We start from the raw sequence: 26,981 nt of genomic DNA on the forward strand, positions 1-26,981 counted from the left end.
AAGGAAATTCTTTTGCAGAACTCTGTGTATATTTTGCAAAATTGCATACAGAAATATGTATATTAGGAGAAATTTGCAATAAAATGATGATAAATATTTATGTGGTTTTCTTTTTTAAAAAACCACAGAGTGATGTGTAAATATAGAGAATTTAAGATTGGAAAGATGAGAAACTGAGAGAACCTGAAACTGATAGATCTACCCATCTCTACCTGAATTGGAAATACTTTTCCTATCATCATGACAATATTCATTGTGTAAATTTGGCCAATTGTGAACAGAAAATGAAGTATAAAAAAAGGAATAGTGGCATCAGAAGGCAAAAACAAACACAGACATGTATGTATGATACATTTGCTTGTATCAATATTGTACTCTTGCATCAGTGCTGGATGTGTCCCTGATTCCTATTTCTAGATAAATGCAAAACATGCATATAATTGACAGAGGTGTTATCAAACTTGGCAATAGAGGAGAACAAGGAAAGGGTTGTTTTGTTTCTTTGCATTTATGTTCTACCTTCTATCCAAGGAGCTCAAGAAGGCACACATGGTTCTCCCCCACCTCATTTAGCTCTCACTACCCTGTGAGGGAGGTACATCGGGATTCATTGCTGTTGTTTGAGGCTCAGATGGCTTCAGTGATGCAGAGTGCCTTCCATCATCTTCAGCTGGTGACCCTGTGGACAGGGATAGCCTAACTTCTGTTGTCTATGCTCTGGTAACCTCTAAGTTAGATTACTACTATATGTGGAGTTGCCACTGGATAAGGTTAGGAAGCTTTAACTGGTGGAGAATTCAACAGTCAGGTTGTTCACTGGGGAAGACGGTTTGATCATCTAACACTGATCCTGGCCTGACTGCACTAGCTATCATTTAGTTTCCAGAATCTTAGAATTGGAAGGCCATTCAACCTCTGTTTAAAAAACCATAAGGAAGGAGAGTCCACCACCTCTTGTGGGAATCTGTTCCACTGCTAAACAGCTCTTAGTGTCAGAAAGTTTTTCAGAATGTCTCACAGGTACTAATCCCACACTCTAATCACTACAAACCACTGGCTCTGTGTTATGTACTAAGCTTGGATCCTAGAACAATAGGCAAGTAGGATCCGAGAATGCAACAATTGATTGGCCTGCAGGAAAAGACCAATCAGGCTCCAGGAGGGAAGCAGAATCAGCCATTCAGACAGGACTCATTGTATAAATAATGTACAGTGGTACCTCAGGTTAAGTACTTAATTCGTTCCGGAGGTCCCTTCTTAACCTGAAACTGTTCTAAACCTGAAGCACCACTTTAGCTAATGGGGCCTCCTACTGCCGCCGTGCCGCCGGAGCCCGATTTTAAAAGGAGCAGGGGTATTGCAATCATTTATTGTTTAACAATCCGAATATAATTGTTTTGCAGGACTACATCTGCAAGGATGGAAAATGGGAATCACACTGTAGTGAAAGAGTTTGTTATCCAGGGGTTGTCACAGCTCTGGGAGATGCAGCTGTTCCTTTGTGTTCTTCTCCTGCTCTTCTACATCATCATCCTACCTGCAAACTTTGTCATCATTGTGACAATCTGTAAGGACCCCCATCTGGGATCCCCCATGTTTTTCTTCTTAGCCAACTTGGCCTTCTTGGACATCTGCTACAGCTGTGTCACCCCACCAAAGCTCATGGCTAACATATTCTCTGGTCGCAGGACTATATCATACCTGGGATGTATCACTCAGATTTTTTTCATTCATTTTCTTGGTGCAGCTGAGATGTTCCTTCTCATTGCCATGGCCATTGACCGGTATGTGGCCATCTGCCAGCCACTGCGCTATGCTACTATGGTGACCCAAGTTGTCTGCTGGGGTATGTCGGTATGTTCATGGGTTGGAGGATTCCTGCACTCCATAATCCAGGTCATTCTCATCATCCCTCTGCCATTCTGTGGCCCCAATGAGCTTGACAACTTCTTCTGTGATATCACCCAGATTATTAAACTGGCTTGCACCAACACTTACACATTAGAATTTGTCATGTTTGTTAGCAGTGGCCTGGTAAGCACTGCATGTTTCATCCTCCTCCTCATCTCTTATGGGGCCCTGCTAATAAAGGTGAGGACAAGCTCAAACCATGGAAAGAACAAAGCCTCCTCTACATGCATCACCCACATCATCATCACCTGCATTATGTTTGGTCCAGCCATCTACATCTACTGCCATCCCTTCCAGGACTTTCCCTTCGACAAAGTGGTAGCCTTTTTCCACACCGTGGTCTTCCCTCTGATGAATCCCATGATCTACACACTGAGAAACAAGGAGATAAAAGTTGCTATGTGGAGACTGTTGAAGAAATATAAAAAATAGTGATTTCACAATCAGTCCCTCTTCCCAAGTTTCATGGGGCACAGGCTAGACAGCACCCTTTTCTGACACTCCAATGAATGAATATAGGGGAACAGGTGACCATGGATACTGTTTTGTGTTCCTTGGAGGAACCATGGTATTAACATAAAATAAAAAAATAAATAATGCCAAATAAAAAAGACCCCACTTTTTTCCACTGAGGAAACAAAACCTTTATAAAAAACAAATTCAAAATTCAAATATCTTTAATACTGTCAATGACCAACAAGCAATTTATAAAATAAAATATGGCAATATAAGTACTATTGTACTACAGATAGCAGTGGATATATGGCCAAATCACAAAATTGGTACTTATGTTTATGACCAGGTTTCGACTTTTAAGGTTTTGAGGATTCAATTCAAATATCATTACTGTTTATTATCGCTCCTTCGATGTTTGCAATTTGAACTCCGTTGCTGTCATCATTGCTCATCTTATTCTTGTTGCGATGTAACAGTACTTCGCCACAGGCCTGTTGATTTCAGGGTCTTTGTCAGCTAAGAGGTGTCTGATATAGGTGTCGTCTGTACTACGAGGTATTTTCCTCAGAATCGGCTCGATCAGCTCTTTTCTTGAGTCTCGATATAATGGGCAATATAAGATAACATGCCCGATGGTTTCTATTTCGTTGCTGTTACAGGGACATAATCTTTGTTTGATCGCTATTTTTTTGTATCTTCCCTCTAGAAGAGCTGAAAGGAGAGCGTTAAAGCGGGCCCTGGTAAATGCCCATCGGTGTTTGGCATTATGTAGAACTTTAAGATAGTTTGCTAGATGGGGGCTTTGGGAATCGAATAGGAGTTTATGAGTTATCGGAAGTTGACTAAAGTCATTTTGGGCTTCAATGTCCCTGAGTCTTTCTTTGATTATATTCTTGGCCCTTCCCCTTTCTAAACTTAATAAATACTCTGGGGAGAGACCGTATGTGGCCCATTTTCTGAGAGTGTCCTTCAACCAACTAGATTGGAATTTGTCAAGAAGCATCAGGGAAAGTAGTCCAACCGGCGAGTTGTTCAGTCTTAGCCAAGTGCATAAGGTTCTTATCCATACTTTGGTTTTGATGCTGTACAAGCCCGCTTCCAGTCGTAGGGCGGCATTTGGGACACATTTAGGTGTTTGTAGGAGTGATCTAAGGAAACCTGATTGTATCTTTTCATATGGGTCTAGATTGGAGAGGGAGACAAGTGGTGCGCCGTATAGTATTTGTGCTGTTGGTTTTGCAGTGAATAGTTTAATTGTGGCAGGAATAAAATTTCCTCCCATTGTAAGATGGTATCTTAGAATTGCTGTTGTACTTTTTTGTGCTGTAGCGGAACTGTAATTTATGTGGGCAGTCTTCTTCCTTGATGCTTGGAATATAACTCCTAGGTATTTAAAGCATGTCACTTGTTCAATCTCCTGATTGTCTAATTTCCATCTATATATTTTTCTTTTGTTAGAGAAGACCATGATTTTTGTTTTTTGATAGTTCACTACTAGTTTCTCTTCTTTACAATATTGTGATAAGCTGTTAAGAGCTCTTTTAAGGCCCTTCTGAGTCTGGGACAGTATAACCGCATCGTCTGCATAGAGTAGGATAGGCAGTTTTTTATCTGCTAATTTTGGGGCGTGTATATCTGCTCCTTGTAGGTGGTCTGTTAGGGAGTTTATATAGATGTTGAACAAAAAGGGGGCCAAGATGCATCCTTGTTTAACTCCCTTTGTTGTTCTAATGGAATTAGAGAGTTGACCTTCTTGGCTACATCTTATACGAAGTCGTGTGTTGTTGTACAGTTTGGATATTAATAGCAGGAGACGTCGGTCTATGGATGATTTGTTGAGTTTGTCCCAGAGTCGGGGTCTTGAGATGGAGTCAAAGGCTGCTTTAAAATCTACAAATGCTGCAAATAGGTGGTGATTATGATGCAGCGTGTATTTCTCAGCTAGGTGCTGTAAGGTCAAGCAGTGATCCATTGTGGATCTCCCCCTTTCTAAATCCCGCCTGTGCATCATCAAGAATCTTCGCTCTTTCTATCCATTCGCACAGTTTCTCGCTGAGGTGTTTAGCATATAATTTGCTTATTATATTCAGGAGGCTTATAGGTCTATAGTTGGAGGGATCATCCCTCAGGCCTATTTTGTAAATGGGAATAATGATGGAAGTCCCCCAGTCGTATGGAATCTGTGCAGTTCTATCTATATATGTGAACAGGGAGGCTAACAGGGGGCCCACCAGATCACATTGGTTTTAAAAAGTTCCGCTGGTATACAGTCAATTCCGGGGCCTTTCCCATTCTTTAGTTGGTCAATCAGCAGATGGGTCTCTGTTATTGAAACTGCTGGCCATGGCTGTATCTGGTCTTCCGGTATGTCTAATGCATAGGACTCATCACTAGATTCCTCGTAAAGATTATGGAAGTGTGTTTCCCAGGCTTTCATTGATATGCAGCAGGATAGTTGTGATAGACCCCTATCCGGTTGTACAGCAACGATTCTCCAGAACAATGATGAGTTACTGGAATTGGAGGCCTCTATCAGTTGCTGCCATAATAACTTCATTGCGTACCTTTTCTTTTGTGTCAGGAGTTTTTTTCCCCCACTGAGGAAACAAAACCTTTATAAAAAACAAAACAAAAAGCAATAAAGGTCTTCGTGTTTTGGTCATTGTTCTAAAATATGTGTCTTCTTTGGGGAGTGCAGAAAAGGAGCAAATCCTTTTCCTGTGTACTGCCCCCAGAAAATCATCATGGCAACCCCTTCTTTCCATGCAACCAGTCATTTCCCTTCTCTGTAGATCAAAGCTGTCTTGCAAGAGAGGGGGGTCATAGCTCAGTGAAAGAGCATGTAGACACTCCCAGGTTTGCCAGGAAGTGTAGGGAAGTCCTGGAGAGCCACTGACAATCAGTGTGGACTTCCCCCCCCCCCAATTTTTTAAATTAATTTTCACATTAGTCACGTACAAAAGAAAAAGAAAAAAAGACAAAAGAAAAACATTACAATACACAAAAATACAGAAAAACTCATAGAAAAGAATTTTAATTTCCAAATCCGGATTGCATTACATTGATGACTTCCTCGAATCCCCTCTAACTGAATTTCATTTTATCACCTAATTAGCAGTTCTCCAAATTCATATTTCTAATAATATTAACTTCTTTCATTTATTAACTTCTTCTCCATTATTAATATTCCAATCATTTGTATTTTTAACTACATAAACTTATTGTAATGCTAGGCCTAATGTTTTACTTCCAAGAGATTTCTCTTTATCTTATATTACAGTATTAACTAGATATTCTTTGAAATTCTTCCAATCCTTTTGGGTCTCTTCTTTCTGGTTGCGGATTCTTCCAGTCAGGTCGGCCAGCTCCAAAAGTCCAACATCTTCATCTGCCATTCTTCTATTGTTGGCATCTCTTGCGATTTCCAGTTTTTGGCAAATAAAATTCTTGCCGCTGTAGTGGCATACAAAAACATTCTAACATCTTTTTTGGGCAATTCTAGACCTATTATTCCAAGTAGAAAGGCTTCTGGTTTTTTAATAAATGTATTCTTCAACATTTTTTTCAACTCATTATAAATCTTCTCCCAGAGGTCTTTCACCTTGGGAGATGTCCACGACATATGGTAGAAAGTACCTTCTTTTTCTTTACATTTCCAACACAAATTATCCTTTGTATGATACATCTTTGCTAATTTCACCGGGGTTAAGTTCCATCTATACACCATTTTCATAATGTTTTCATTTAATACCGTACATGCAGTAAACGTAACCCCTTTCTTCCACAGCCTTTCCCAATCTTTCAATACTATATTGAGTCCAACATCTCTTGCCCAATCAATCATCACAGATTTAACTTGTTCATCCTTTGTATGCCATTCTAACAACAAATACATTTTAAAGAGATTTTTAACATTAGTATCTAACAATTCCGTTTCCAATTTGGATATTTCTGTTGCAAAACGGTTTTTCCTATCCAATTTAAATAATTCATTAATCTGATAATATTGTAACCATCCATTTAATTTGTCTTTGATTTGGTCAAATGGTCTTAGTTTAAATTCTTCATTTTCTTCCACTAGTAAAACATCATATTTCAATCATTTACTCTCCACATTCAACTTTTTCTGAGCCTTAGCTTCCATTGGTGAAAGCCATCTGGGTGTTTTCCTTTCCAAGAGATCTTTATATCTTATCCATACATTATATAGAGATTTTCTAATTACATGGTTTTTAAAACCTTTATGGGCCGATATCTTGTCATACCATAAATATGCATGCCAACCAAATACACTGTTGAATCCTTCCAAGTCTAACACATCAGCATTATCTATTTGAATCCATTCCTTCATCCAGCAGAAAGCTGCTGCCTTGAAATATATTTTCAGATCTGGCAGGGAAAATCCCCCTCTCTCTTCTGCATCTTTTAATATTTTATATTTAATTCTGGGTTTCCCCCTCGCCAGATAAATTTAGACAATGCTTTCTGCCATTCTTTAAAACATCTGACATTATCAGTAACTGGTAAAGCTTGGAATAAAAACAACATCTTTAACCACCTATATTCGGCCCATTAATGACAATTTTAAATTTGACCAAATCTCAAGATCTCTCTTTCTTTCATTCCATAATTTCTCATAATTGTCATTATATAAATTCAAGTTTTTCACCAATAAATTCACACCCAGGTACTTTACTTTTTTCACAAAAACAAGGCCTGTCTTTTCCTGAAGGATTTTTCTCACCTCTTTATCTAATCCCCCCCCCCCAGCACTTTGGTTTTGCTCTTGTTTAACTTAAATCCTGCTACTTGCCCGAACTCTTGAATCAACTCCAGTGGTTTCACTGCACTGGAATCTGGGTCTTCTAATGTTAATACCAAATTGTCAGCAAAGGCTTTTAACTCATATTGTTTGGATCCTACTGTTATACCTTTAACCTCTTCCTCTTTCCTTAGCATGTTTAGCAAAACCTCCAGGACTGTAATAAAAAGCAGAGGGGAAAGTGGGCACCCTTGCCTGGTTCTTTTCTCAATTCTAATTTCTTCTGAAACCACATTATTAAACATGAGTTTAGCTTTTTGCTCAAAATAGATCACATTAATACCATTTAAAAATTATTGTCCAGCCTCAATACTTTCTAAATTCCTTTTCATAAAACTCCATGAAACATTATCAAAGGCCTTCTCAGCATCTATCAACATTAACATCACTTTTGAGGTTTTTTTTAAACTTCTAATCTTTCTAACACATCGATTATATTCCTAATGTTATCTTTCATAGATCTCCCAGGTAGAAATCCTGCCTGGTCCTTATGAATATAATCTGTTAGTACCTTCTTCAACCTGTTGGCCAGAATGTTAGCAAAAAAATTGTAATCCACATTTAGTAATGAGATCGGCCTATAATTTTTCACAGTGGACCTATTTTGGTCTGGTTTTGGAATCAGGGTTATAAAGTCTTCCTTCCAGGTTTCAGGTGCTTTGTCCCCTCTAATATCTTATTGCATACGTCCATCAATGGCTGAATAAGCCAGTCTTTAAAAGTTTTATAGTATTTTGCTAACAAACCGTCTGGCCTTGGTGTTTTACCAAGCTGCATCTGATTTATTGCATTCTCAACCTCTTGTCTTGTGATCAATCCATTAAGTAGGATCTTTTTATTTTCGGGAATTTTTGGCAATCCATGTACTTGGATAAATTGCTCGATTTTACCATTATCTTCTTTTCCATTTTTATGCAGTCGTTTATAGTATTTCTAAAAACATCTTATCTCTGCAGGATTCTCCATAGACTTTCCTTCTGATACAATATTAGTAATAGTACTTTGTTTTTGTCTCTTTTTTAACTGCCAAGCCAGCAATTTTCCACATTTATTTGCCAATTCGAAGTTTCTCTGTCTCATCATTCCCCCCCCCCATTCTATTTCCTGATTTATAATCTGGGAGTATTGGATCTGTAGTGCTTTAATTTCCTTTTGAATCTGCTGGTTCTTCGGATTAGATCTCAAGTTCTTATCTTTATCTTTTAATTGAGAAAGAATGTTGTCTTTTTTCTCATTCTGTATCCTTTTCTTGATCAAATTTTGTTGTATGAGGAATCCTCTCATTACTGCCTTACTTGCATCCCAAACGACTCTTATTTCCACCTCAGAATTAACATTTGTCTCAAAGTAATCCTTTAGAGTCTTTTGGGCCTTCCTAATCATCTGCTCATTGCTCAATAAATCATCGTTCATTCTTGATCTCTGCAGGCAGCTGGATCGAGGCGGGTCGGGGCTGCTGATTCTTCTAGACCTGTCAGCAGCCTTCGACATGGCCGATCACGAACTCCTGGACCACAGCCTTGCCGACGTGGGGATCCAGGGCACAGTCTTTCAATGGCTGCGCTTGTTTATCTTTGGTCGGGGACAGAGGGTGGCGCTTGGGGGGGAACTGTCATTGCGCCACTCCCTGGTGTGTGGAGTGCCTCAGGGTGCGATACTCTCCCTGATGCTTTTCAACATCTTTATGCGCCCCCACACCCAGCTTGTCCGGAGTTTTGGGTTGGGCTGCCATCAGTATGCCGATGACACCCAACTCTATCTGTTGATGGATGGCCATCCTGACTTGCCCCCAGACACACTGATCAGATGTTTGGAAGCTGTGGCTGGATGGCTACGTGGGAGCCAGTTGAAGTTAAATCCTTCGAAGACAGAGGTCCTTTGGCTGGGTCGGGACGATATGGGATTGGGGGGGCAACTCCCATCTCTTGTGGGGGCGCAATTTGTGCCAGCACCGTCCGTTAAGAGTTTGGGTGTAATCTTCAACACCTCCCTTTTCATGGAGGCGCAGGTTGAAGCTATAACAAAGGCGGCATTTTTTCATCTCCACCAAGCTAAGCAATTGGCTCCTTACCTCTCTCGCCCTGACCTAACCACTGTGATCCACGTGACGGTCACCTCCAGACTGGATTATTGTAGCTTGCTCCACGTGGGGCTGCCCTTGAGACTGACCCAGAAACTCCAGCGGGTGCAAAATGCTGCAGCGAGACTCCTTACGGGGTCCTTGCTGTGAGATCACATTTACCCGGTGCTATACCAGCTGCACTGGCTCCCAGTGGAGTACAGGATCAGGTTTAAGGTGCTGGTTTTAACTTTTAAAGCCCTATACGGCCTAGGACCCTCGTACCTACGAGACCGCCTCTCCTGGTATGTCCCACAGAGGAACTTACAATCTTCAAACAAAAACATCTTGGAGGTCCCAGGCCACAGAGAGGTTAGGCTGGCCTCAACCAGAGCCAGGGCTTTTTCGGCTGTGGCTCCGATCTGGTGGAATGCTCTGCCACAAGAGACTAGGGCCCTGCGAGACTTGACATCTTTCCACAGGGACTGCAAGTCAGAGCTGTTCCATCAAGCCTTTGGCCAAGGCACAGCCTGACTCCCTCCTTTGGCAATCTTCACAGAACTCTAGCCCAATGGTTGCCATCAATTTGATTTGAATTAATTTTATAATGAAATGATTTTACAATCTTGTATTATTTTATTGTTGTTAGCCACCCTGAGCCTGGCTTTGGCTGGGGAGGGCGGGATATAAATAATTTATTTATTATTATTATTATTATTATTATTATTATTATTATTATTATTCATCTGTAAGACCCCTGCAGAGACAATTTTATTTCCAACAACACTGCATTATGATCCGAGCAGGTCAGTTTGGACAATACTGAGGCAGATTGACCTGTAGATCTGAGTCAGTACAAGGCAGATTCCCATGTTTCTACACAGTCACTAAACTAGTCTGCTGCCATCAGGTACAATGGAGCAGGATACTCTCCCATTGCCATATTTGGATTTGATATTGAATATGTAAATAGATTTTTTTTCCTTTTCCATTTTTCCTATTTTTCTCTTTCCCCCTTAACAGTCCTTTCCTGATGTTTATTTTTTGTGATGTTTGTTACTGAGAAAATTAATAAAAATATTTAAAAAATAATCATTTAACAAAACTGTGTTATTACTACCCATAGTCCATAGCCATATATGTATCATATAATTAATTCATGTACAAAAAAGGAGAGCTGTTATTTACTCTGTGTTGAGGTTTAATAAAAAAACTAAACAATTAAATGGGGAAGTGACTAGAAAATGGGGTTCTCAAACCTCATGCTGATTATCAATATCCTTGAAGCACCACTGAAATAAAAGAAATTGCTACCCTTTTTAATGAGGTCCTCTGGGATCACTGGAAGGTGTTTCTTCTGGGCTCAGTATATCCTTGGATGCACTTCTTCCATAGGCAATATAAGTATGAGGATGACGAAGATTTCTTCTGACAGAAGGGCTGTCTGCAAATTGAAAGGGATCAAAGGGTAAATGTTTGTCTCATCTCTGCTTTTTTTACATTGTCTTTTTGCATGGCTTTAGTTTTCCTCCCTTGCTCCTCTATTGATCATTTGGTTCAACCAGTTGTCCTGCTTGCTGGCATCTGGTGGGCCACACTGAGAAGAAGATGCTGGACTAGATGGGCCACTGGCCTCATCCTGCAGACCCTTCTTATGTTCCTATCTTCCTTGCTAATCACTACTAAGGAAGCAAAGAGAACACAGAGGAGAGGTCTGGTGGAGGATCAGGATGGGAGGCATGGTGGCTGCTTTTTTCTGACTGCCTCAAGCCTTTATGGCAGAGTTGGCTAAACTGCAGCCCTCCAGCTATTGTTCAACTCTCACCAGCTCCAGATACCATGGCAGTGGTCAGGAATGGTGACAGTTGTGGTGCAGCAATATCTAGAGGACTAGTGGCTCCCTACTCTTGCTTTAAGGGGACAGCCATTACTTTCAATGCAAAAATTAGAAGGAATTTGTATTAAAATGCTGATTGATTTTGATTAGGACTCTTTTTCTAAACAAATATCAAAGTGATATTGAAATGTGGGAAACTGAATTTAAGATAGGAAAAATGAGAAACCAAGAAACTGAAAATGACAAATCCTTCTTTCCCTAGTCCCTGAGCTCTGCATGTGTGGCCAGCACTACCATTTAGACAAATTGAAGAAGCTGCCTCAGGTGGCAAATGCTGGAGGGTGGGAAATGTGGAGGACAGAACTGTGTGTTCCATATGGTCTTCCCTTTGCATCCTAAGCTAGTTGTAGTTGATGTGTAGTTGAGGATTCTCTGGTAGGAAAGCAATGTTAAGCTGCCAGTTTTGTCAGCAGCTGAGTGTGGTATTATGGGGTGGGGGGCACCATCTTATTCAGGCTTCCTCAGCCTCGGCCCTCCAGATGTTTTTGGCCTACAACTCCCATGATCCCTAGCTAGCAGGACCAGTGGTCAGGGATGATGAGAATTGTAGTCTCAAAACATCTGGAGGGCCGAGGTTGAGGAAGCCAGATCTTATTCCTCATTTCAGGCAGCAAAAGGTTTTCAGTCAGATCTGATCATTCTATCATGGTCTTGAGAATCTCTGTGGTTGGAGGAAGGAAGGAATAGGGTCCAGAAGCAGCAGCAGCAGCAGAGATGAATCTCAGTCTTGTTATCCTTAGATTTGGAAATGGGCCATAACTCAGTGGTAATCTGTTTTGCACTTCAGAAGGTCCCAGGCTCAATTCATTCAGATAAGTGCAAGTTTCAAACAATAGTTGCATTGTGGTTTATTGTTTCTGAAAGTGCTAATGTGGTCAATTTGGCTTTAACTGCACACTGAATTGAATTTCTCCTCTTCACTATCAGTGACATCATGTTCTAATTGCACAGGAGTCCATGTGACTCATCTCCTGGGTTTAGTTTTCTGAACATATTATAGCCATCCAGTCCAGCTGGAGCACATATCACTGAGACATCTATCCCATACAGTGCTGTTAGGCAATCATCATCTCTCTGCGCAAAAGCCACAGAACCTGAATGTAACATGAACCCATGAGTTAGTTTGATCTGCTCCTGGCCAGCCTACCAATTGGTTGCATTTATAATAAGGTGTATAAATGGGGGCAGTGGGATTGCAATCATTTATTGTTTAACAATCCAAATATAATTGTTTTGCAGGACTACATCTGCAAGGATGGAAAATGGGAATCACACTGTAGTGAAAGAGTTTGTTATCCAGGGGTTGTCACAGCTCTGGGAGATGCAGCTGTTCCTTTGTGTTCTTCTCCTGCTCTTCTACATCATCATCCTACCTGCAAACTTTGTCATCATTGTGACAATCTGTAAGGACCCCCATCTGGGATCCCCCATGTTTTTCTTCTTAGCCAACTTGGCCTTCTTGGACATCTGCTACAGCTGTGTCACCCCACCAAAGCTCATGGCTAACATATTCTCTGGCCGCAGGACTATATCATACCAGGGATGTATCACTCAGATTTTTTTCATTCATTTTCTTGGTGCAGCTGAGATGTTCCTTCTCATTGCCATGGCCATTGACCGGTATGTGGCCATCTGCCAGCCACTGCGCTATGCTACTGTGGTGACCCAAGTAGTCTGCTGGGGTATGCTGGTATGTTCATGGGTTGGAGGATTCCTGCACTCCATAATCCAGGTCATTCTCATCATCCCTCTGTCATTCTGTGGCCCCAATGAGCTCGACAACTACTTCTGTGATGTCACCCAGTTCATTAGGCTGGCTTGCACCAACACTTACACATTAGAATTTTTCATGTTTGTTAGCAGTGGCCTGGTAAGTGCTGCATGTTTCATCCTCCTCCTCATCTCTTATGGGGCCCTGCTAATAAAGGTGAGGACAAGCTCAAACCATGGAAAGAACAAAGCCTCCTCTACGTGCATCACCCACATCATCATCGCCTGCATTATGTTTGGTCCAGCCATCTACATCAACTGCCATCCCTTCCAGGACTATCCCTTTGACAAGGTGGTGGCCTTTTTCCACACCATGGTCTTCCCTCTGATGAACCCCATGATCTATACACTGAGGAACAAGGAAATAAAAGTTGCTATGTGGAAACTTATGAAGAAATAAAGAAATTAGTGATTTCACAATCAGTCCCTCTTCCCAAGATTAATGGGGCACAGGGTTCTCATGGATGTGTAGATCTTATGCAAATAGCGTAGACATCATCGCTTTCTGACACTCCAATGAATGTACATTGGGGAACATGAATACTGTTTCGTGTTCCTTGGATGAACCATGGTATTAACATGACAAAAATCATATTAATATAAAATCATATATAAATATTTCCACATAAAAAACACCCATTTTTCACTGAGAAAGCAAAACCTTTATATAAAAACAAAAACAAAATAAAAGCAATAGAACTCCTGGTGTTTTGGTCATTGGTCTCAAATATGTGTAGCAGAAGAGAAAATCCATAGCCTGTGTACTGCCCCCAGAAAATCATCATGGCACCCGCACCTTACCATACTTTCCTAAGCATGTTTATGCAAATATATTTACTTCCCAATAAGTGTAGTTAGGATTGCAAAATGGGGTTGTCAGCCACAAGCTTCCAATCAACATCCTTGAAGTAGCCTTGAAGCATTGGAAATAAATGAAAAAGAAGTTTGGTTTATAATAAGGCCCTTGGGAGCCTGTGGAAGGGTTGTACCCAAGAGCCCAGCTTATCCTTTGATACACACCTCCTCACCTTCAGCTCTCCCAGGGCCAGAAGTAATATAGCATGGGAGGATGAGCAGACCTGCCGCTGCCTCAAGGGCTGTCATACACTTGGTGGCAGCAGGGGCTAAGTGACAGCTACATCTTCACACTTCAGCCTTCTCTGTCTCCCATCATACCCCTTCCTTCCTTCCTTCCTTCCTTCCTTCCTTCCTTCCTTCCTTCCTTCCTTCCTTCTGCAAGAAAGCAAGAGGAGCGATAAAGGAATAGGGTGAGGGAGCTGAAGTGACTGTATTCACTCCTTTAGCCACAAGGTCTTTGATGGGATGGGCAAGGTTCTGAATTCTGTCTGCTACCAATAGTGAAGTGGTACAGAGGCCACAGAGTCAATCCCTGGGTTCTCCAGGTAGGGAAGACTCCTGTCTAAAATCTTGGAGAGCAACTGCCAGTCAGTGCAGATGATACCAAGCTAGATAGACGAATGGTCTCACTCGGTATAAGACAGCTTCCTATGTTCTTTATGTTCCTATGTTCTTATATTCTTTATCTAAACTGTTTTTCTCTCATTAGTAGTTTAAAAGGAAACATACATTTATTGTTTTCTGTTACAAAAGATAGTCTAAAACTTGAACCCATTTTAATGAGAGAAGAACAATCATGCCTTTTCTCTTGGAGGGACTGGGGTTCAGAAAAAGAAAGGCAATATTTTGAGGTCCCTCTTCTGGAAAACTCATGTGTCTGCATATTTTCTACTTCACAGGTCCATAATGTGGATGTTTTTGGCCTACAACTCCCATGATCCCTAGCTAGCAGGACCAGTGGTCAGGGATGATGAGAATTGTAGTCTCAAAACATCTGGAGGGCCGAGGTTGAGGAAGCCAGATCTTATTCCTCATTTCAGGCAGCAAAAGGTTTTCAGTCAGATCTGATCATTCTATCATGGTCTTGAGAATCTCTGTGGTTGGAGGAAGGAAGGAATAGGGTCCAGAAGCAGCAGCAGCAGCAGAGATGAATCTCAGTCTTGTTATCCTTAGATTTGGAAATGGGCCATAACTCAGTGGTAATCTGTTTTGCACTTCAGAAGGTCCCAGGCTCAATTCATTCAGATAAGTGCAAGTTTCAAACAATAGTTGCATTGTGGTTTATTGTTTCTGAAAGTGCTAATGTGGTCAATTTGGCTTTAACTGCACACTGAATTGAATTTCTCCTCTTCACTATCAGTGACATCATGTTCTAATTGCACAGGAGTCCATGTGACTCATCTCCTGGGTTTAGTTTTCTGAACATATTATAGCCATCCAGTCCAGCTGGAGCACATATCACTGAGACATCTATCCCATACAGTGCTGTTAGGCAATCATCATCTCTCTTCGCAAAAGCCACAGAACCTGAATGTAACATGAACCCATGAGTTAGTTTGATCTGCTCCTGGCCAGCCTACCAATTGGTTGCATTTATAATAAGGTGTATAAATGGGGGCAGTGGGATTGCAATCATTTATTGTTTAACAATCCAAATATAATTGTTTTGCAGGACTACATCTGCAAGGATGGAAAATGGGAATCACACTGTAGTGAAAGAGTTTGTTATCCAGGGGTTGTCACAGCTCTGGGAGATGCAGCTGTTCCTTTGTGTTCTTCTCCTGCTCTTCTACATCATCATCCTACCTGCAAACTTTGTCATCATTGTGACAATCTGTAAGGACCCCCATCTGGGATCCCCCATGTTTTTCTTCTTAGCCAACTTGGCCTTCTTGGACATCTGCTACAGCTGTGTCACCCCACCAAAGCTCATGGCTAACATATTCTCTGGCCGCAGGACTATATCATACCAGGGATGTATCACTCAGATTTTTTTCATTCATTTTCTTGGTGCAGCTGAGATGTTCCTTCTCATTGCCATGGCCATTGACCGGTATGTGGCCATCTGCCAGCCACTGCGCTATGCTACTATGGTGACCCAAGTAGTCTGCTGGGGTATGCTGGTATGTTCATGGGTTGGAGGATTCCTGCACTCCATAATCCAGGTCATTCTCATCATCCCTCTGCCATTCTGTGCCCCAATGAGCTCGACAACTACTTCTGTGATGTCACCCAGTTCATTAGGCTGGCTTGCACCAACACTTACACATTAGAATTTTTCATGTTTGTTAGCAGTGGCCTGGTAAGTGCTGCATGTTTCATCCTCCTCCTCATCTCTTATGGGGCCCTGCTAATAAAGGTGAGGACAAGCTCAAACCATGGAAAGAACAAAGCCTCCTCTACGTGCATCACCCACATCATCATCGCCTGCATTATGTTTGGTCCAGCCATCTACATCAACTGCCATCCCTTCCAGGACTATCCCTTTGACAAGGTGGTGGCCTTTTTCCACACCATGGTCTTCCCTCTGATGAACCCCATGATCTATACACTGAGGAACAAGGAGATAAAAGTTGCTATGTGGAAACTGATGAAGAAATAAAGAAATTAGTGATTTCACAATCAGTCCCTCTTCCCAAGATTAATGGGGCACAGGGTTCTCATGGATGTGTAGATCTTATGCAAATAGGGTAGACATCATCGCTTTCTGACACTCCAATGAATGTACATTGGGGAACATGAATACTGTTTCGTGTTCCTTGGATGAACCATGGTATTAACATGACAAAAATCATATTAATATAAAATCATATATAAATATTTCCAAATAAAAAACACCCATTTTTCACTGAGAAAGCAAAACCTTTATATAAAAACAAAAACAAAATAAAAGCAATAGAACTCCTGGTGTTTTGGTCATTGTTCTCAAATATGTGTCTCCTTTGAGGAATGTAGCAGAAGAGAAAATCCATAGCCTGTGTACTGCCCCCAGAAAATCATCATGGCACCCCCACCTTACCATACTTTCCTAAGCATCTTTATGCAAATATATTTACTTCCCAATAAGTGTAGTTAGGATTGCAAAATGGGGTTGTCAGCCACAAGCTTCCAATCAACATCCTTGAAGTAGCCTTGAAGCATTGGAAATAAATGAAAAAGAAGTTTGGTTTATAATAAGGCCCTTGGGAGCCTGTGGAAGGGTTGTACCCAAGAGCCCAGCTTATCCTTTGATACACACCTCCTCACCTTCAGCTCTCCCAGGGCCAGAAGTAATATAGCATGGGAGGATGAGCAGACCTGCCGCTGCCTCAAGGGCTGCCATACACTTGGTGGAAGCAGGGGGTAAGTGACAGCTACATCTTCACACTTCAGCCTTCTCTGTCTCCCATCATACCCCTTCCTTCCTTCCTTCCTTCCTTCCTTCTGCAAGAAAGCAAGAGGAGCGATAAAGGAATAGGGTGAGGGAGCTGAAGTGACTGTATTCACTCCTTTAGCCACAAGGTCTTTGATGGGATGGGCAAGGTTCTGAATTCTGTCTGCTACCAATAGTGAAGTGGTACAGAGGCCACAGAGTCAATCCCTGGGTTCTCCAGGTAGGGAAGACTCCTGTCTAAAATCTTGGAGAGCAACTGCCAGTCAGTGCAGATAATACCAAGCTAGATAGACGAATGGTCTCACTCGGTATAAGACAGCTTCCTATGTTCTTTATGTTCCTATGTTCTTATATTCTTTATCTAAACTGTTTTTCTCTCATTAGTAGTTTAAAAGGAAACATACATTTATTGTTTTCTGTTACAAAAGATAGTCTAAAACTTGAACCCATTTTAATGAGAGAAGAACAATCATGCCTTTTCTCTTGGAGGGACTGGGGTTCAGAAAAAGAAAGGCAATATTTTGAGGTCCCTCTTCTGGAAAACTCATGTGTCTGCATATTTTCTACTTCACAGGTCCATAATGTGGGTATCTGAGAGAGAACCTTTATGTATGTGTATCTATTTCCTATGATAATTCAGTCCCATTATTTATACATGGAATGGAATGTAAGGTTCAGCATATTTGCTTTATTTACAAATATCCAAGCAAAGAATGATGGAAGCAAGCAGGCGCTCCTAAAGCAGGCAATAAATCTTCAGAGAACAACTTCTGTACTCTCTTAACTCCATTTAGGCACTATAAGCACAGGATCTCTCTAATCAAATATTTTTGCTCGTTCTCTCTACCCACTTCTGCCCACAGCTGGATATTTCTTATCTCTTCCTGATCTGATGGGTATCTAATTCAAAAGATGTATATAACTCATATATATTGCCCAGAGGAGAGAGAGAGTTTGTTACACACTGAGCACTCAGCCTAAACTATTAGCACACCAGTAACCTAACAAGGAGGACATTAGTAGCCAATCATAACATTATTTCTACTGCATTAAGTTGGGCAGCAAGTGAAAGAGCACTAAAATATGAAATGCACAGATGAGCCTCAAACTGATGCTTATTAAATAGAAATTTCACCACTCTATTTTTCTCATTTTTTTATTTCAGTCAATAACCAGTAGAGAATAACCCTCCTTGCAATTCTTTCACTAGAACAGGGAGGGAAAACCTGTGGTCCTTTTGGTGTTGCTGGTCTTCATCAAGGCCCAGACAGTATGGACAATGGCCAGAGACTATGTTGTTGGCATTTGGAGGTGAATTCTCAGCAGAAGCTAAACTGAATACTGAACCCCTCTTGGAGAAGCATACTTTCCCCCAGATATAATCACACTGAAACTCTGCTTTTAGGAAAACAAGGAAGCCAGTGTTTATTAGAGGAAACGCATGTTTGGTAAAAAAAAGAGATTACCAAGCTTTAGTCAAGAAAGTGCACCTATTCCTGGCACTTTGAAAACTATACCAGTATGATAAACTTCTTTTCAATTGAAATTGACTTTTCATTTGCCTTTTGAAAAAGCAGCAGCTCGACAAGATACCCAAATGATAACTGGACCACTGGTGTCTTACAAACCAGCCAATCAATGGCCTGTATGCACTGTTTATATAACCTTGAGGTGAAAGGGGGAGAGGGGAAACCCACCTTGTAGATTTTTCCTGTTTAATATCTTCATCATTATTTGACTGCAGAGCTATGCACTCTAAAAATGGAACAATGGAACCATACAGTAGTGGAGATGGAACTGAACTATACAGTAGTGACAGAGTTTGTTCTCCAGGGATTATCACAGATCTGGGAGCTGCAGCTGTTCCTCTGTTGTCTCCTCCTGCTCTTCTATGTCATCATCCTACCTGGGAACATCCTTATCATTGTGACCATTTTGAATTATTCCCATCTGGGATCCCCCATGTTTTTCTTCTTGGCCAATTTGGCTTTGATGGACATCTGCTACAGCTGTGTCACCCCTCCAAAGATGATAGCCAACGTCTTGGCTGGCTGCAGAACCATCTCCTACAGGGGCTGCATTGCACAGCTTTTCTTCATTCATTTTCTGGGTGGGGCCGAGATCAACCTCCTTATTGCCATGGCTGTGGATCGGTATGTAGCCATCTGCCACCCACTGCACTATGCCACTGTGATGACCAGAGTGGTATGCTGGATGTTAGTTGCAGGTTCATGGGCAGGAGGATTCATACATTCTATAATCCAGGTGATTCTCATCATACCACTTCCTTTCTGTGGCCCCAATGAACTGGACAATTTCTTTTGTGACATCACCCAGATCATCAAGTTGGCTTGCACCAACACTTATGCATTAGAATTTGTCATGTTTGTTAACAGTGGTCTGGTAACTACTGGATGTTTCATCCTCCTCCTCATTTCATATGGGGCTTTGCTGGTCAAGGTGAGGACAGGCTCTGGTCAAGGGAAGAGCAAAGCCTCCTCTACATGCATCACCCACATCATCATTGTCTTCATCATGTTTGGTCCGGCTATCTACATCTACTGCCGTCCCTTCCAAGATTTCCCCTTTGACAAGATAGTGGCTTTTTTCCACACTGTGGTCTTCCCTTTGATGAACCCCACAATCTACACACTAAGGAACAAGGAGATCAAAGTTGCTATGTGGAGACTGATGATGAAGTATAAAATTTAGGCAGATATCGGAAAGGAAAATAGAGTGTAGTGCTTCAGTGATCACTTTATGTTTTATTTTACTTTATCATCCCAGTTTCTTGGATTAATGTTGTAGTAACACAGTAGTGTCTTTATAGTGAGTGCATATCATCAAAGGTAAATTTTAAGGGTTGATTTGAAATGAAGTATTTCTATGAAATAAAGTGATATAAGTGAATGAAATGGATTTTCAACACTGTAGTCCAATTAATGGTGTAGTAAAGCTAGCACATATTTTTAATAACTTTGGAATAACTTGCCAAAACCAATCTTCATGCTGGAAAATGTTAGCTATTTTTGAGTCATTCAGATTTGTGCTGCAGTTTCACCCCCAAACCTTTGTGGTAAAATAGATTCCTTAAACAAAACTTGAAGATGAATCTTGTCAGGATGGCAACAACTGAACAAGCTGTATTATTTATATATTGAGTTCAATACAATTTATTTCTCTCCCTTGAGCCCAAGAGAGGGTTTGGTCTTCTTGCTCCAAAAATACAGACTTTCATAGCAATGCATAAATTGTTAGTCCATTGCTTGCCTGTCTTCATAATTTTTTCCGGACAGAGCCTGCTTGAAGTCTTCACACTCCCATGTTCTCAGGCAACAAAATGACAGCAAGACACCCCCACCTCACATTTCACACACACACACACACACACACTTTTAAAGGCAGTTAACAAGTTAACAATACAATTTATGCTTTGTAAAATACATTTTCTACCAAATACAGTACAAAACTATCAGGAAACACTTGAAGCACATTTGTTTCCTTCACATCTTCCTACTTACACACTCTTACAAGTGTTGGAAATGTTGAGAACATTCTCCAAATAATGATGAGTATTTGTAATAAGTTATCAGAAGAGTAAAGTTTATCCATTTTTGTTCCAATCATTAGACATTCTAAGAATATTCAAGTGTAATCTATGCAGCAGAGGTGGGTACGTTGTGACCCTCGAGACATTGCTGGACTCCAACTCCCATCATTCCTGACCAATGGCCATGCTGGTTGAAGCTGATGGGAGTTGGTGTCCAGTGACATATTTAGGGTTCATGTGCCTAAGCCTCCTATAGAGGAACCCTGTATTATTAAAATTGCACAGAAAACAAAAAAAACCTGATAGATTTCTGTGTAATCCAAACTCATGATCTACCTATATTGAATGCCCTGATATCCTTTTACCATATAGCCATGAGTTTGCATTTCTTAGTACAGAAAGTATTGATCTGATATGTAGAGATCTTTCCTATTCTAATTAATTCAAGATGGTTTCTGGAAGCTTCTTTGTGTGAAAGAAACAAGCAGAAGGTTCATGATGTTTGGGTTATTCCTTCAGAGAAGCTGAGTCTGGGTTTCACTTTCCTTTCTGTCTTTCTTTCCTTTTGGTGTGGTGTTCTGTACATAGTATGCTTAGTGTTAAGGTTTAGACTTATTATATTTTATTATAAGTTTAAGTTAAGTCTGCTGCAACTGGAGTTCTTATGGACAGTGCCAGTCCTGAATGTATTGGATTTGTGACCATTATGCTCATTTGCCTTCAGTAGCAGTAAAGCTCTGCTGGATGAAATACAATTGCCTCTTGCCTCTTGTCTATTTACTGGGAATCCGACAACTTGTTTAAGGTTTTACTCTGCTAACTATACATTGGAGTTCTGCTCTGGGTGATATTGAGTAGAATTTCATGACAGTAGCCAGTCATAGTTTACTATTTAACAGCACCACAAAGCCAAATTAGGCAACACTAATCTAAATAACCAATCACACAACTTCCTTGTAAGATATGGCTACATAAGATATGGCAATTAGAATAAGATGTGTTATTTGATTATTGATGTAAACCCCCAAAATGTATTTTTTATTGTTAAGCTTTTACCTCTATCTTCAGTACATTTTATTTTATTGCTTTGGCTAGTGGCTGATGCAAATAAAGATTCTTCTGATTCTATATGAACATGTTGTAGTGCCAGCTCATAACTGGGGTAATGCAATCTGCCAATGTGGAAAAGAGCAAATTTCTTCACTGCTGATAAGGATCCAGAGCAGGCCTGACTGGATTTCAGAGCCCATCAAGCAAAAGCAGAGTCATCAAGAAAGGCAGGAGTCAAAGAGTGACAATCCAGCTAACAGTTGCAGTCAGTGCTGGATTTACGTATAAGCTAAACAAGCTATAGTTTAGGGCCCCACTCTCTTGGGGCTCTCAAAAAATGTCAAGGAAAAAACCTGGATGTACATTTCCAAAATATAAGATAAAAAACAAATAAAATAAAACCTACATACAGGAACAGTGTTTTGTGTTGTGTATGGACCTATTAGGTCCATAAATCACCATATATTCAACACATAAAACAGCAACAATTTCTTGTTGATAAAGGACAGCTAGACATATAAAGGGCCCCATTACCTTCAGTAGCTTAGGGCCTCATCAGACCAAAATCTGGCCCTGGTTGCAGTAAGCTGATCAAAAGTAGATGAGAGAAATTAACAGTAATGCAACAATCATGTCTACCAAAGGAAGAGATTGTTTATAACAACAACAACAACAACAACAACAACAACAACAACAACAACAACAACAATTTATTATTTATACCCCGCCCATCTGGCTGGGCTTCCCCAGCCACTCTGGGCAGCTTCCAAAAAAAAATATTAAAACACTGCAATACATCAAACATGAAAAGCTTCCCTAAACAGGGCTGTTTATTCAACACCCTATGAAGCCCATCGCCCAGCCCTTCCCGGCTAGCTTTTATAAGCAAGGATGGGCAAGGATCAAGGAGACAGGTGGTTGGTTTCACTCGTCCAAGCAGCCTGTCCACATCCTCGGAGGTAACAGATTGGAATTGATCCCACACAACTTGACTAGACAGGACTCCAGCACTCTCTAGCACTCTCCCGCCCCGGCCCTGCTCCCACGGTGGAGTCTACCTCTTCCCGAATCTGAGCGACTTTATCTGCAAAAAACTTTGCAAAATCATTGCAGGAGATCAGGTGGCCCGTACTGGGCCCCGATGTAGCAGGTGGTTCGGCTAAATTGCGAACCACCTGAAAAAGTCTCCTGCTGCTGTTTTTTGCAGATGCAATAGAGGCGGTGAAGAAAGTCTTCTTCGCCATCACTACCGCTCCTTTCTCCTGGGCCGTGTTCAGAAAGTGGTGGTGGGGGATGAGTGTTCAGACCCCTGGGCTCTCACTTGTGGGGTGCCTCAGGGTTCTGTCCTCTCCCCCATGCTTTTCAACATCTACATGCAGCCGCTGGGAGAGATCATCAGGGGGTTTCGGCTGGTTGTTCATCAGTATGCGGATGATACCCAGCTCTACCTCTCTTTCACATCAGAACCAGTGAAGGCGGTGACGGTCCTGTGTGAGTGTCTGGAGGTGGTTGGAGGATGGATGGCGGCAAACAGATTGAGATTGAAACCTGACAAGACAGAAGTACTGTTTCTGGGGGACAGGAGGCGGGCAGGTGTGGAGGATTCCCTGGTCCTGAATGGGGTAACTGTGCCCCTGAAGGACCAGGTGCACAGCCTGGGAGTCATTTTGGACTCACAGCTGTCCATGGAGGCACAGGTTAAATCCGTGTCCAGGGCAGCTGTGTACCAGCTCCATCTGGTATGCAGGCTGAGACCCTATCTGCCTGCGGACTGCCTCGCCAGAGTGGTGCATGCTCTGGTTATCTCCCACTTGGACTACTGCAATGCGCTCTACATGGGGCTACCTTTGAAGGTGACCCGGAAACTACAACTAATCCAGAATGCAGCAGCCAGACTGGTGACTGGGAGCGGCCGCCGAGACCATATAACACCAGTCTTGAAAGACCTACATTGGCTCCCAGTACGTTTCCGAGCACAATTCAAAGTGTTGGTGCTGACCTTGAAAGCCCTAAACGGCCTCGGTCCAGTATACCTGAAGGAGCGTCTCCACCTCCATCGTTCTACCCGGACACTGAGGTCCAGCACCGAGGGCCTTCTGGCGGTTCCCTCACTGCGAGAAGCCATGTTACAGGGAACTAGGCAGAGGGCCTTCTCAGTAGTGGCACCCGCCCTGTGGAACGCCCTCCCACCAGATGTCAAAGAGAACAACAACTACCAGACTTTTAGAAGACATCTGAAGGCAGCCCTGTTTAGGGAAGCTTTTAATGTTTGATGTATCACAGTATTTTAATATTCTTTTGGAAGCCACCCAGAGTGGATGGGGAAACCCAGCCAGATTGGTGGGGTATAAATAAATAAATAAATAATAATAATAATAATAATAATAATAATAATAATTATATTATTATTATTATTATTATTATTATTATTATTATTATTATTATTATTATTATTATTATTATTATTACCACCACTTGGTAGGCTCGACGTTGAGCTCTAGCCCGTGTCCGGTCTGATTCAGAATGAGTTTTCCGCCACCGGCGTTCTAGCCGTCTCAATGATTGTTTCATCGCCCTCAGCTCCGGGGAAAACCACGGGGCTGTCCGGGCTCCATGCAATCAGAGAGGGCGCTTCGGAGCCAAACAGTCAATAGCCCTGGTTAACTCCGCATTCCAGCGGGCCACCAGGGAATCAGCTGAAAGGCCATCAACATGGGATAAAGCATCCCCTACCACGCCCTGGAAACCATTTGGATCCATTAAGTGGCGGGGGTGGGCCATCCGAATCGGTCCCACCTCCCTGCAGAGGGGATGGGTCACGGAGAAGTCCAGTTGCACCAGGAAGTGATCTGACCATGGCACTTCTTTCGTTTCGCTTTTACTTAGAGGCAGATCACCAACATCCATAGAGGTAAACACCAGGTCCAAGGCATATGGGTGGGGCCAGACTTATTCAGGGACAGCCCCATGGAGGCCATGTTTTCCACGAAGTCCCGAGCGGCCCCTTGTAAGGTCATGTCGGCATGGATATTAAAATCCCCTAGGACAACCAAACTAGGTGTCTCCAGGAGAACATCCGCCACGACCTGAAGCAGCTCGGGCAGGGAATCCTTGGTGCAGCGGGAAGGTCGGTACACCAAAAGGAATCCTGTACTGCTCCTATTGCCCAACTTCCAGAACATGCACTCAGAGAACTGGGTCTTCCCAATAGGACGCCTGGTGCAAACTAATGACTTCCTAAAAATCACTGCAACCCTCCCTCCCCGCCCACAAGGCCTGGGTTGCTGTGCGTAAGAGAAACCTGGTGGACAAGCAGTGGCAAGGACAGGCCCATCTGCTTCATCCAACCAAGTCTCTGTTACACATGCCAGGTCAAGTCCTCCATCCATGATCAAGTCATGGATGGCAGTGGTCTTATGAATCATTGACCTGGCATTGCACAGCAGCACCTTCAGGTCATGTGATTCTAGTATCCATCCAGTCAGGACCAGGCCTGGAGGCAGGGATAGCCCTCAAACAACAACTAAACCTGCCTCCTCTGTAACGACATGGTCTGGTCTTAGCATAACTCCTCCTCCTACCCGTGATCACTGAGATTGGTTGTCCCAGTGCTTCCCCCCCTGTGGAACATGCCCCAGCCATTTTGTTGGCTGGCACCCACTCCCAGTTTAGATAAAATGCTATCACAATCATGTCAGCAAAGCCAGGGATTATTCAGTCTCTAGTGTTGTTGGGCAAATGTTAGCTCGGGGATAGGAAACCTCTGTCCCATGGGTCAGTCTTGCCCTTCCAGGGAGTCCAAGATGACTCATGAGGCCATATTCTGCAAACCACACCCACCTGTCCATCATCTGATGTAACTGGGTGACATCACCTGATGGGTGGAACAGTGGGGTTCAATCCTGTTGGGGGTCTGCTTTGTCAGCATATTGCCTGAAGATTCAAAGGGCAGCACGAGCTATTTAAAATCCCTGCTTTAAACAGCCCCATGCTACTTCCGAACCTCCAAAAACTGATAATTTATAGGACTTCCAAATATCCCCGCATTGTACTTTGAAGTCCTGGCAGCTGAAGCTTCAAAGCTGACTTTTTAATAAAGTTATTGATGCTAACTTTTTAATAAGGTCCTTGGGAGGCAATGGAAGGAGCTGCTCCTAAGAAGAAGAAGAAGAAGAGTTTGGATTTGATATCCCGCCTTTCACTCCCCTTCAGGAGTCTCAAAGCGGCTAACATTCTCCTTTCCCTTCCTCCCCCACAACAAGCACTCTGTGAGGTGAGTGGGGCTGAGAGACTTCAGAGAAGTGTGACTGGCCCAAGGTCACCCAGCAGCTGCATGTGGAGGAGCAGGGAATCGAACCCGGTTCCCCAGATTACGAGTCCACCGCTCTTAACCACTACACCACACTGGCTCTCTAAGGGCCCTGGATGTCCTTGAACAGGCAACAACTTCTCCCCACTTTTGGCTCTCCTAGGGCCACAGCCATATAGCCATGGAGATGGATGAGGGAGCCTAGTGGTGCCTCAAGGACTGCCAGAAAATTAGGCAGGGCAATTGGGGACTGGTAAGAGGCAGCATTCTCTCCATTCTACAGCCCTTTCCTTATCCTTCCTTGTTCTTCTGCAGCTCTTCTTGCCCCTTCTTCTCCTTCTCACTAGTCACAACTAAAGAGGAAGGTAGGTAGGTTGGGTCACTGGGGGAGGAATGAGGTGAACTGTTTTTTTGGCTCCATTCTTTCTGCCACTATAGCCCTTCAAGGAACAGGCACATTCCCTTCTGGACAAGGACTTTCTGGACAAGCACCCACAACACTTTCACCCATACAGTATATGAGTATTGGCACCTCGTTTTTAAACAAAAGAAAGCATAGATATTGGAGGGGGGAGAATACATGCATAAATGTGAAAAGTGGGAGAAATACATAGAAAAATGTGTACAAATTTTCATGTGAACTTTTTTTAAGGAGAGTTCACGTACTGGTGTGGAAATTGGGGGAGTGAATTTAATACTGGGAAAATGAGCAGCAGAGAAAAATCAACAGATCTATCCATTTCTAGGTTACCCAGAGCATAAGCATACAAGAGTGAAGATCTGATCAGGAAGGAAACCAGGGTTCATTTTCTTCCCTTATAATGAGGAGCCCATTGGCTGTTGTTAGGTCGTATTGATGCAGGGTGTCTAAGAGCTGAACTGTCCTTGTTTCAAATGCTAGATTTGCTAAGTTATGCCATAGAGAT

At 42.2% G+C, this 26,981-nt stretch overlaps 3 protein-coding genes, 1 long non-coding RNA gene and 1 pseudogene across 5 annotated transcripts; 4 read left to right on the forward strand and 1 right to left on the reverse strand.

Annotated features, from left to right (window-relative positions):
- Window positions 1-1,419: 1,419 nt before the first annotated feature.
- On the forward strand, window positions 1,420-2,426 carry LOC308571944 (olfactory receptor 4N5-like; the record flags this gene model as incomplete). The annotated part of the gene is made up of 1 exon (XM_081167601.1): window positions 1,420-2,426. One exon carries the CDS (start codon window positions 1,420-1,422, stop codon window positions 2,341-2,343), a length of 924 nt encoding a protein of 307 aa, XP_081023727.1. The 3' UTR covers window positions 2,344-2,426.
- Window positions 2,427-10,566: 8,140 nt separating this feature from the next.
- Window positions 10,567-14,055, reverse strand: LOC308571956. Its single transcript, XR_014001617.1, has 3 exons — window positions 13,936-14,055; window positions 13,717-13,828; window positions 10,567-10,692 (listed from the first exon to the last, which is right to left on the reverse strand). It is a non-coding gene; the product is annotated as an uncharacterized lncRNA (long non-coding RNA).
- On the forward strand, window positions 12,401-13,315 carry LOC308571946 (olfactory receptor 4N2-like; the record flags this gene model as incomplete). Its single annotated transcript, XM_081167603.1, has 1 exon — window positions 12,401-13,315. One exon carries the CDS (start codon window positions 12,401-12,403, stop codon window positions 13,313-13,315), a length of 915 nt encoding a protein of 304 aa, XP_081023729.1.
- A 1,406-nt stretch (window positions 14,056-15,461) lies between the features above and the next one.
- On the forward strand, window positions 15,462-16,375 carry LOC308571948 (olfactory receptor 4N2-like; annotated as a pseudogene). The gene has a single exon. The product of its transcript is annotated as an olfactory receptor 4N2-like (transcript).
- A 2,060-nt stretch (window positions 16,376-18,435) lies between these two features.
- Window positions 18,436-19,907, forward strand: LOC308571940 (olfactory receptor 4N5-like). The gene has a single exon (XM_081167597.1). The coding sequence runs from the start codon at window positions 18,908-18,910 to the stop codon at window positions 19,856-19,858; it is 951 nt and encodes a 316-aa protein (XP_081023723.1). The 5' UTR covers window positions 18,436-18,907; the 3' UTR covers window positions 19,859-19,907.
- Window positions 19,908-26,981: the final 7,074 nt, after the last annotated feature.

This window comes from Podarcis bocagei, assembly GCF_964188305.1.
Source record: "Podarcis bocagei genome assembly, chromosome: 13".
Classification (NCBI taxonomy): Eukaryota; Metazoa; Chordata; class Lepidosauria; order Squamata; family Lacertidae; genus Podarcis; species Podarcis bocagei.